General features: G+C 36.5%; 1 protein-coding gene across 1 annotated transcript; it reads left to right on the top strand.

Moving 5' to 3' along the window:
• Positions 8,806–9,765, top strand: LOC107636751. Its single transcript, XM_016340242.1, has 2 exons — positions 8,806–9,544; positions 9,623–9,765. Exons 1-2 carry the CDS (start codon positions 8,806–8,808, stop codon positions 9,763–9,765), a joined length of 882 nt encoding a protein of 293 aa, XP_016195728.1.

The raw sequence follows: 12,755 nt of genomic DNA, 5'->3' as shown, positions 1-12,755 counted from the left end.
TCAATTTTTTTGTTCAAATCTCACTTCATGGGTGAAATTTGAGGAGTATATAATTCTATAGTCTATTTTATACTATCAACATGTTTCTTTTCACTTTAACGTGTGCAAAATAAATAAATAATAATATCCAATCAATTATAACTCAAATGGTATAATCTTCTCATACTCACCTAAGAGGTTGCGAATTCGAATCTCCTTATTTTTGGTAAAAATAAATAAATTAAATAAATAATTAAATAATAAATAAATCAATCAATCTCATAATCCAATGATAATGATCACTATTTTTAATATTTGTCTATTACCATCAGAATTTTCCACAATAAAATTGACGGCTTTTAGTCGATTTCTTTGTTTTTTTATTTGTCTTTAAGTTAATTTCTAGTAATGCATTCGTACTAGTATAAGTAATTAACAAAGTTCAACCAAAATTATTAACACTTCTAAGCTCTATATTATTTTCAGTTACTTGAGAACAACCAACAATTTAAATTTGATATTGTGATGCGTGAGAATCTTTTTTTTTATTTTTTTATTATTTTAGATACAAATTTATTGAGTTTTATTAATATTTTAGTGTTTGAAGCCTATCTAGATGCTACTTTGAGTCGCTCTATTGTTTTAATTATTTCAGACGAAGTTTGAATCAATTTGGCAGAATTCGTGTGAAAGAAAAGAGAAGAATTTTGAATTAGCTGACCTGGCGCTAAACACCGTATCTGGCGTTTAGCGCCCAAGCATCTCATAACGTGTGCAACCATTCTGTGAAGGCGGCGCTAAACGCCGAACCTAACATTCAGCACCAGGACACCCGAAACTTCACCATTTAATTCTGTTCAAACAGCACTAAACGTGGACCTGGGCGTTTAGTGCCAGGTGCTTAGTGACTCACCGCCTCGTGGGGCGCTAAACGCCAAGTCTGGCATTTAGCACTAGAAAGACAGCAACGTTTGGGAGCTTTTTGCCACTTGGGGCCTAAACGCCGAGCTAGTAGTGCAGATCCAAGTAATGAAATGACTTCATTAATTAGATTTGAGTCATATTTATTGTATTTTTATTTTGTTTTAGTTATTTTAATTCCCAAACAGAATCTTTTGGGTTTTAGTAGTTATTGTTTTATTTTATTTTCAAATCAAACTAGGTTAGATATAAAAGGGAAAAGATTTAGCCCTCCGGACTCTCTCTTCTCTGCTACCTCATTCCAGTTTTTACACACTTTTGAACCCTAACTTTTCTCTGAGTCATGAGCAACTAAACCTCCTTGTTAAGGTTAGGAGCTCTGCTTATTCTATGGATTAAAACTATTGTCAATCTATTTTGATTAATATATTAATTTAAATTCAAGGATTACTTTCGTTCTTCATCTTATGAATTTGAGTGTATTGAAAAATAACTCTTGTTCTACATGAATTCTTGTTGATTCTTGAAAAAGTTATCTCATTTGAATACTAGCTTGAAAGTAAACTTCTCCTAAACCACTAATTGCTTGGACTTAATCGGATACGTGACATATAATCCCCTTATATTTGGTTAATTAGAATTTTTGCGGCTAATAAACTAGAATTAAACCTAACCCTCTAATTTATATTAAGTGACCAAGGAATTGGCGGTTAATTAGGTTAGAGGAGACTAAATCACTAAAGAATTAGGGTTTAGTCAATTACAGTTTGCCATGAATTGAATCATGCATGATTAAAATAGTTGGTAAGAAATTTTAATCCGAAAAATAAATTTCTCTAAAACCTTAACTGTTCTCTCATCTAGTTTTCACACCAACTTCACTGTTTGCTCCTTGAACTCTTGATTTACCGTTTGATGCATTTGAATCCCAAAACAGCATTTTCTGCTTGTCTGACTAAGTGAATCATTCTATTGTTGTTGCTTAGTCCATCAATTCTTGTGGGATTGACCCTCACTCACTTGAGGTATTACTTGGTACGACCCAGTGCACTTACCGGTTAGTTATGGTTTTGAAATTCCGCACTAATAGAAAGGCTAACTTACCTCAAAGTTATGCAATAGTTTGGCTGGTACATGTATTATTGGAGCATATTTTTTATAGTTTGTACATGTTTTCACCTTTTAATGACAGTCTCTCTGTAAGCTCGGCTAGAAGAAGTCGGCACGGAGAATTTTGGAGGATAGACTCCATGCTCCTACATGCATACCACATATTCCCTCATGGGCCTTGGCTAAAGCGAGATCGGCCTCCGATCTGTTTAGACATTTTAATAGGGGACAAATATACCCCGTCTGTACAAGCTATCATTTAACAATGTAAAAAATGAAACTTGTCTCCTAAATTTTTTCAAATTACTAATTTCAGGAGAGATGTTTCCAGTTTTTAGATACTGGATATAAGGCCATCGCCAGTCATCATCTTTATTAATGTTGCAAACATTAACGAATTGGATGCTTAGTGTAATTAGAGTGAATTGCAAAACAGTGACAGCGTGTGATTGTGTACTGGCGAACTTTGACAGAATGTTAGCTCGGTAATTTTGTTCTTTTGGAATATGATGAATTTAAAATTTTAAAAAATGAGATATGAGTGATTTAACAACATGTAAGTATTTTGTTAAGAGAGGATTTTTTTTACTTGTAAAAATTGATTTACCTGTTGTACTACTAATAAAGAGTCATATTGTACCTTTATTTCAGAAATATTTAACTCAATGGCTAACCTTAAGCCTGCAAGTAGTGCTTCATTTTTGACCTGATTGTTGCTGGCTTTAAAAGAGAAACGTAGAGAGTGTTCCAAAATAATTTCATTAGTATTCCATTAGTGTCCATTCTGCTAGCATATCATCGGAGATGAGAGCAATAAACTCGGCAACAAAGTCAATAAGGTATTGTGATTTGATAGATCCTCGGGTTTGATATCTAATATCAAACTCGAATAGTTCAATAGACCATTTTATTAATCGTCCAACTAATTCTAGTTTTGTCAGCATTTGTTGTAGCGGTTGCTCAGTTTGAACATTGATTATATGACTCTAGAAATAAGGTTGGAGATGCCTAGTTGAGAATACTAAGACAAGGGTGAGCTTTTCTATCTTTGGATAGTGAAGCTCGGCATTTTTGAGAGATTTCTAATGAAGTAAACAACTTTTGCATCTTGTCCTTTTCTGTAATAAGAACAGAACTAATTACCCCGTCAGTAATGGATAGATAAAAATAAAGTTCTTCAGTTCAGGTTTTTGCAAAATGGGAAGTTTTGAAAGAATAGTTTTTAGATTTGAAAAAGTAATTTCACATTCATCATCCCATTTGAAGTTATTTTTCTTTTTGAGTGATTGAAAAATGCAAAAAGATTTGAAAGCTAAACAAGGTAAAAATCTTGATAAAACAGCAAGTCTCTCTGTTAATTGTTGGACCTCCTTTACTGTTTGAGGACTTTGCATTTCCAGAATAGCCCAGCATTTTTTAGGGTTTGCCAATATACCTCGGCTTGTAAGCAAAAAGTCGAGGAATTTACCTCCTTAGACACCAAAGACACATTTCTCAGGGTTAAATCTCATGTTGTATTTTCTGATTTGTGCGAAAATCTCCACAAGGTCGTCTACGTGAGATTTGCCGACTTTGATTTTTGTGACCATGTCATCAACATAGACTTCCATGTTCTGACCAATTTGCTTGGCAAACATTTTATCCATAATTCGTTGGTAAGTAGCCCCTGCATTTAAGGCCAAAAAGGCATGACTTTATAGCAAAAATTACCATATTCAGTTATGAAAGCAGTTTTATCTTGGTCTGATGGATGTATTAGGATCTGGTTATAACTAGAATATGCATCCATAAAACTTAAAGTGACAAAACCAGAGGAATTATCAACTAAAGCATCAATAGATGGTAAAAGGTATGCATCTTTAGGACATGCTTTGTTTAAATTAGTAAAGTCGACGCACATGCGCCATTTACCATTATGTTTTTTTGCCATGACAACATTAGCTAATTAACCATGTTGTGAACCTGATTTCTCGAATGAAATTGACATCAATAAGCTTTTTGGTCTCCTCCAAGAATGCTTGTTTCTTTTTCAAGCCGAGGTTGCATTTTTTCTGTGCTATAGGTCAAATTGATGAGTTAATTGCCAGCTTATGAGATATTATAGAAAGATCGATGCCGGGCAAGTCGGCGGGAGTCCAAGCGAAGAGGTCGGCATTTTGTTGAAGAAATCAACTGAGGTTTTCTTTCTTGTCTTCCTGCATGGCTGATCCTACAAAAGTAAACTTGTTTGGATCATTAGTTAAAGGGATTTTTTGTAACTCTTCCATTGGGGTAGGACGATCTTGAAACTCGGCTCGTGGATCCAACTCCGTTAAGAAGGAAAGATCAAGCGAGTTGTGGACGACATTTATTTGTGCACCTATAGCTCGGTTAGATATAGGTATTTTGAGACTGATGTTATAGCAATGCCGAGCTTCACGGTGGTCACTGTGAATTATTGCAACAAGGTTGTCTTGCACATGAAACTTAACACAAAGATGAATTGCAGAGACAGTTGCACCAAACTTATTCAAAAAAGGTCGGCCAAGGATTAGGTTATAAGGACTAAAACAATCAACCACAAGATATTGAACATCTAGAGTTTAGGTTAGAGAAATCTCACTAAGTGTTGTCTGTAATCACACTGATCCCAACTTAGGTATTCGTTCACCTGAAAACCCCACCAGGTCTCCAGTGGATGGTTATAGTATGTTATCACTTAACTTCATTTTCTGAAATGTGGAGTAAAATAAAATATTGGCGCTGCTTTCAGGGTCCAACAAGAATTTGCAAACTATTAGATCTCCCAGCTGAATAGAAATAACAACCGAGTCATCTAAGTTGAGCTCGGTTGAATTGAAATCGGACAATTGGAACGTCATTTCAGGCAAGTTGGGCAAAGTTTGATGATTGTTAATGGTACCCTCTACAGCGAGCATAGCTCGATAGGTGCATTTACGAGCAGAACTTGATACTCCACCACCAACAAAGCCCTCAGATATGCAATTAATCACACCTCGGAGTTGATTGGGCTGAGCAGTGTGTGTTTTTTCTTGTCCTGAAATGATTTACCTGCAGAAGATAAGTCAGATGGATGTGTGGTGCGCTTTTGCATATGGATGCCGATGTATTTTTCCAAATGTCCTTGCTGAGTTAAGCGCTCGAGCAAGCTTTTGGCTACAACACACTCATCAATAGTGTGCTCGTGTTTCTGATGAAAAGCATAGTGCTTTGTTTTGTCCACATTCTTGAGATCTTGATAGATTCCAACCTTTCAAGGAGGTTTGATAGCTTTGAATTTAGTATTTCCGTAATGATTTCTTCCTTCTTGGTGTTGAATTGACTGTAAGAATCATAACGGGGTGTTAATCAAAAAGATCTCTTGTTATCTCGATTTTTGTCATCATCGTCGTTGGTTTGACCTTTTTCCGACCTCCGAGCTTGGTGCAGCTCCTCGATCTCCATTTAGCCCTTGGCTTTCTCTTGAAATTTGGCCAAGGGTAATAGCCTCTTGAAATTTTTTTGGGCAAAGGATGCTTTTAATAGCATGTAAGTGCACCTCTGGATGAAGGTTTGGGATGCTCATTGCTACCTTGGTGAAGTGAGTAACGTACTCTCTTAAGCTTTCATGCTACCCTTACTTGATGGTATTCAAATAATTGGAGTCATGTAAATATATGGAAGATGCAGTAAACTGATCTTCAAATAACTTAGTGAGCTCCTGAAAGCGTGAGATAGAATCTGCAGGAAAAGAGAAAAACCAATCAAGTGTAGGATCGTCTAAAAAAGTTAGAAAACAACGACATAAGATAGGATCAGAAGCATCGTTTACTATCATCATGGAGCAAAATTTTTTGATATGCTTTTTTGGGTCCCTCATACCGTCATAGAGAGTTAATATCATCAGTAACGTAAAGTTCCTGGATAATTTAAAATCTATGATCTCGGCTGTGAATTGTCCAACTGCGTTGTCCGATTCGTTGTCTTCATTATTTTATTGATCTCCCTCTGATTGTTGAGTTTCAAAGATATGTGTTAGATCATAATTTTTTTCCTCATCATCTTGTCGTTCATTGTGACCGTCGTTTTGAGAAATCCGAGTATTGGTTAGCTCGGCTATTGGGTTTTCCATTCTTTGATTTTCTTCTGCCATGCGCTGATTAGCCTGTTGTAACTCTATCACCATCCGAAGAAGCTCGGAAGGTGTGGGAGGAGGTTGATCAGCCATTGGCAGACTTGAAAATTTTGGGACCTAAAGGAAAAAGGGGCTTTTGTTTCTAGGCCCCACGGTGGACGCTAATTGTTCTTGTGAAGGTTGGCTGCTGTATAACTCGTTCGCCGGTGAATAACTTGGAGCTTTCCTTCGAGATGAGTTATACTTCGACAGCAAGAGAACAAGGGAGTGAGTATCTGCAAAAAGTACTCCGACGTTCAAATTAGCAAGTGAATAATAAGTTTTGCAAATTGTCATGTCTCAAAATGATATTCTTACCTTTCTTTTATATTTGGAATGAAATGTATTCGGTTACTTTTTCAAAAATCTTATTTAAATGAAGAATAATAATATTTTAGAACGTTATTATACGTTTTGATATTTTCATAACTGAACCATAGTATTTATAGCCAAATTATAACGTTTTAACCGAGTTATAACAGTCGCATCAGCTATTATAAATTTAAATATTATACACATTATTAATTTAATTTTGGATAAAACTTAAAAAAAAAAAACAAAATCCATTAAACATATATTTATATAAAAGTATTTTATGTATCTATAATTGTAGTAATTTTTAATATAAAAATATAGATATATATTAAAATTAATTATTAAAATTAATTATTATATATTTATATATATTTTATATTTTATATTAATGGCTAATTTTAATATATACGATAATTTGCTTTCTATTGAAAATGGTATTTCCTCGCCCACAGTAATAATTTGTTACCGGAGAACTTTCTGTTTATACACACGATACAATAGTAGTTGTTGTTGGACATAATTATACATTTGTCATTTATTTAGCTGTTAACAGTTTTTGGATAAGTAATTCTATGGTATATTTAAAATTTTGGTTATGCTAGGTAACTAATAACTTTTTTGAATAACATAAACAACTACCAATCAAATAAAAACACACTACATCTCTAAATTACCCACCTAAATCTTAATATTAGAATAACCATCTATACACCTAGTGAAATGAACATCCGATATATCTATTGTTCATATTGTTTAGTATTTTTATTGTCTACCTATACTTTTCCTTAAAATTTTTATGAACAAATTTGGGCTCATTTTTTTGCAAATGGAAAAAAGCATGGTGTAATACCATGAAATGGAGGCATGGCAAAAATATTCACTGCTATGGTCTCAGAGGAAATTGTAACCTGCGTTTTGGATTTTTAAGGGTTTTTTTTATTTCTGAAATTTACTAAACGCAGGCAACGTTTAGCATGTTTCAATATTCAAAATATTTTTATTTTTTCTTTTTAGCCTAAAACGCAGGTTGCATTTGGAAATAGGCATTTTTTTATTTTTTTTTCGTTAGCCCAAAACGCAGGTTACATTTAGGAATGTGTTTTTTGTTTGTTTGGAAACCCCAAAACGCAGGTTGCGTTTTTCTTGGATCAGAAATTTTTTTGGAAGCTACTAAATGCAGCCTGCAATTTGAATTAAAAAATTATTTTAAACAAGAGCCTTGCCTATAAATACGAAGTGAGACTCATGCTAGTGTCCTCACTTCACTTCTACTCCTATTACTCTTTCTTCCACATTTGAATGATACGTAGTGAGTTTTTTTGGCATTTAATAGTGTCGAAAAAGTCAGATTAGGTGAGGTTGAAGTCATGGAAGGTATTGCAAATATGCGAGTGTATTTTAACGGTGAGATTATACCAAACACACACGAAGGAGTGACTTTTGTATGTGAATGTCCGTTTTCATTTGTTATTCCATGGACCATGAGTTTTGTAGAGTTGCAAAATGGTCTTTGTGAGAACATACAAAGTCACATTTCGAAAAGGGTGAGCAATATTTTGTACAGAAATCCTGTACAAGTATTTGGTGGAATGATACAATTTCAACTAATGTCCATCACTGACGACGCATGCATGCAGCGGATGTTCTATATTTATCAACAAACCCGATTTCACAGGCCGATGATAGAGCTGTACGTTGAGTTTGAACAGCATGCGGGGATGGATACGGTTGGCGACGATGTCAACGTTGATGAATTCGGGGATATAGATTGGGAAGAAGATAACAACGACAGTGAAGAGAGATTTGAAGCCAACTATGAGGTCGATGACGAAAACGATGACGGAGACTTGGCGGCAATTCGGCGGTACAGAATGAGGCGGATACGATTGTAAGCTGGCACCCTTTTGGCGTTCCATCTTTTATGTGGACTCTGGATCTCGAAGCCATGCATGCCCCGGAATTTTCTGAGTATGCAGATATCGGTATGTTATCTTATGGTTATTAACTAAAGTTACCACTACCATTAATTTTATTTGCCTTGTAATAACAGTGGTTCCTTCGTCGTAGGTGGAGGCAATGTTGCGGCGGAAGATGACAAGTTTAAGGTTGGAATGGAATTTGGTTCCAGGGAGTCGGTGATATCTGCAATCAAAAGCTACACTATCTCTAGAGGAGTTGATTACATTGTGTATGAGTTTGAGCCGCAGACATTCTATACGAAATGCAAGGGTTATGGTGCTGGGTGCGATTAGCTTATCCGAGCTAGCTTGATTCGAAAGAAAGGATATTGGGAGATCAGGAGATACAATGGCAATCACACGTGCACCATGGGTACGATTTCACAAGATCATGCCAAGTTGGACTCAGACACTATTGCAGATGCCATTAGGCCGTTGGTTGAAGCAGACCCGACGATAAAGGTGAAGTCTGTTATTGCAGAAGTTCAGTCCAGGTTCAACTACACTGTAAGTTACCGCAAGGCTTGGTTGGCAAAGCAGAAAGCTGTCGCAAAGGTTTTTGGTGATTGGGAAGTTTCTTACCATACTCTGCCAGTATGGTTGAAAGCAATGACTGTGAATATGTCACGGTCTTGTGTTCAAATAAAAACGCTCCCCGTTTACCGTGAGAGTGAGGAGGTTCAAGGTGTAAGAGTTCTGCACCGCATTTTTTGGAGCTTCTATCCGTGTATTGTAGCATTCAGACACCGCAAGCCACTGGTGCAGGTAGATGGCACGCACCTGTATGGAAAATATAAAGGTGCACTTCTGGTTGCAGTTGCACAAGATGGGAACCAAAACATTGTGCCTATTGCATTTGTGATAGTCGAGGGCGAGACGGCAGACGCATGGGAGTTTTTCCTAACTAATTTGCGGAGATATGTTGTTATCATTGATGGTGTGGGTATTATTTCTGACTGCCATACCTCCATCGACGCTGCAATAGCTCACAGTAACGGTGCATGGTCACCACCAAGAGCATGGCACATGTACTACATCAGGCACATCGAGTCCAACTTCTTAAGGAGGTTCAAGGCTCCGTATTTGCATAAACTCGTGGTGAACACAGGTATTTCATTTCGCTGTTATGGTTCTATTCATAGTAATTTTGAGGCATCTACTTATGATTAAATGATTTGTTCAATAGGCTATTCTAGGACGGAACATGAGTACAACAAAAACTACCAAAGGCTTAAAGAGTGGGGTGATGCATATACTCAATGGTGCGATGACATCGGTGTTGAGAGATGGGTGTTGGCATTCGATGGGGTCATCGTTGGGGACATATGACGAAAAACTTGGTAGAGTGCATAAATTCTGTCCTGAAGGGTGCACGGAACCTTCTTGTGACTGCCATTGTTAGGTCTACTTTCTATCGGCTGAATGAATTGTTCACCTGGAAGAGCGCTGAGGCTCATGAGCGTATCCGCAATGGATTTATGTATTCAGAATTTGCAACTAAGAGAGTTGAAGAAAGCTTTTGACGTGCAGGAAACATTGTGGTCAACCGGTTCAACAAGCGGAATGAGATGTTTGAGGTTCGCAAAATGCAAGATGGTTCTGTTTACACCGTTAACCTTGCGCAACAAGACTGCGACTGTGGCCATTTCCAGGTCGAGCGACTACCATGTCGCCACGTTCTTGCATGTTGCGCTAACCAGCATCTTGATTGGCAATTAAATGTGCACGACGTGTAGAAGATGTCTGAAATTTGCAAGGTGTACAGAGGCGATTTTGTTTCGATGGGTGACCCATCTACGTGGGATAGATATGAAGGAGCGAAGGTGATCACTAACTGAACGTTGAGGTGCGCGACAAAAGGAAGACCGAAGTCAACCCGTTACTTGAATGAGATTGATTCGCGGGATATGCGTGGTCCTCGCCGGTGTACTATATGTGGATGCGAGGGACATAGCCGCAGCCTATGTCCTCAGCGTGCAGGTCCAAGCTCTGCTGGAGATCATTAGTGGTTAAGCTTTTCAATATAACTTTGTTATGACCTACTTCACAATTATATGTTACTTTTTATGTAACCTTGTTATGTAACTTTTTAATAAATAGCCATTTCGTTACAAAAGTGCAATATGATAATCTCAAACAGAGTTATATGAGAACAAAGCTAAATATATAATAATAATAATACTAAATAGAATCATCTAAATATAAGATACAACACTGAATACAACTCTGAATACAAGATCAACTGCAACAGACTATAATAATAATAATAATAATAATAATAATAATAATAATAATAATAATAATTAATAATCATACCTGAAACTACTGCTCATGAGGCAGGATTTGCTGTTGAGATCCAATTGGTTCTTCCTGTTGCTGCTGTGGTTCATTTGCGCCAACCTCTTAATCTGCAACTCTATCTAACAATCGTAGGTGAACCCCATAGTGCTGTGTGTACCACATGTAGTAGACTGGGAGAGGATGAAAGTCTATAATCTCCTCGCCTAACTGTAATGTGTTATAGCGGTTAGTTCTCCATCTGTTAACCATTGACTGTAAATCTCTCCCCAGTCATGGTTCTGTGCTCCTGTCAACCGCTTGCAATGATCACGACCAAGGTCGAATGCCGGGCCTGGTGGAAGCTGTTGCATCCCGAACTGTCGTCTAACTCGATCTATTAGGTGCCACTCTATGCATTCCAATGACACTAGCGGCGACTGCGTAAAGCACAAAAACAAATGGGGAGCAAGGTCATCCGGAACCCCCACTCCCATATATGGCGGCCATATAAACTGCACATTAGTTACCAAGAGGCCGATTAGGAAAATTATTCTTCTGAATAAAAACATTGGACATTAATGGTTAAAACTTACATCGTCAACTCCCATGTCATCGAGTCATCGCCTAAAATGCGCAGTAGGCCCCTGTATATATATTGTATGTCGAGGCCAATAACTCCACCTAAACAAAAACAGAATGATTGCAATAAGAATAACAATAATAATAAGAATAATAATAATAATAATAATAATAATAATAATAATAATAATAATAATAATAATAATAATAATAATAATAATAATAATAATAATAATAATAATAATAATAATAATAATAATAATAATAATAATAATAATAATAATAATAATAATAATAATAATAATAATAATAATAATAATAATAATAATAACAGTAAAAAAAAAATACCGTCGCGCAAGTGGAATACCAACATCGCCGAGCTGATCGCGGGGTATGGTGCCATACGCTCCCACGCCCAAATAAAAAGCAGTATGAGTGGCCCATCCATCTCTTTACGATTCTAAAATTTAAAATGGTTTTTATATAAGAATAACAATAATAATAAGAATAATAATAATAATAATAATAATAATAATAATAATAATAATAATAATAATAATAATAATAATAATAATAATAATAATAATAATAATAATAACAGTAAAAAAACAATACTGTCGCGCAAGTGGAATACCAACATCGCCGAGCTGATCGCGGGGTATGGTGCCATACGCTCCCACGCCCAAATAAAAAGCAGTATGAGTGGCCCATCCATCTCTTTACGGTTGTATCGTGATGCACGACACAACGATCTGTATAAGTGTGCCAGACTGGCTGCCCCCAACTGTAATGTGGAATCCGGTGAAAATCGCGAAGCAAAGGCAGAAACTTCGAGTTCAATGAAGTGGTGGACTTATCCGGAAACACAACGGTTCCAAACATGCAGAAAATGTGAGCCCGGACATATCGCTCAATGGACTCCTGCGTGTCACACGGTTCGGTGTCTCTGCACCGCCGAATCCATGCAAGATTCACCTTACCCAATACGTGATCCTGCGGACCTGGCTCCCGACCAAAACAAGTAATGCAGTTCTCCACCAGAAACTGATGACTGCTGTCTGTTCTACCTGTGACGGGTTCCCCATTAACCGGGAGACCAAGTATATATGTAACGTCTTCCAGCGTCACCGTCACTTCCCCAACTGGAAGGTGGAACGTGTGAGTTTCCGGCCTCCACCGTTCCACCAATGCACTTAGCAGTGCAGAGTGGCCTCTCATTTCGCCTACTCGCAAAACGTATTGAAATCCAAAAAACGCTAATGACGCTACAACCACCTCGTTAAAGGTATTTGGCAGATCGAATTTTCTGAACAACAAATTCCTTATAGCCTGCAAAAAGTAAAATAATAATTATTTAAATTCTAAATAATATCAATTAATAATTTATTCAAAAAATAATAACAATAATATTAAATAGTATTTATTTATTATTATTAAAAAATATTAACAACAATATTTAT

This window comes from Arachis ipaensis, chromosome B04 (genome assembly GCF_000816755.2).
Source record: "Arachis ipaensis cultivar K30076 chromosome B04, Araip1.1, whole genome shotgun sequence".
NCBI classification, from domain to species: domain Eukaryota; kingdom Viridiplantae; phylum Streptophyta; class Magnoliopsida; order Fabales; family Fabaceae; genus Arachis; species Arachis ipaensis.
The sequence above is the reverse complement of the archived record's forward strand: the minus strand, read 5'-3'. Positions and strand labels throughout refer to the sequence as shown.

Excerpts from the sequence above, each read along its gene's own strand:
- LOC107636751 (XM_016340242.1), top strand. The coding sequence starts at position 8,806 with ATGGGTACGATTTCACAAGATCATGCCAAGTTGGACTCAGACACTATT. Across the intron at positions 9,545-9,622 it reads TAAACTCGTGGTGAACACAG|GCTATTCTAGGACGGAACAT; the intron begins GTATTTCATTTC and ends TTTGTTCAATAG.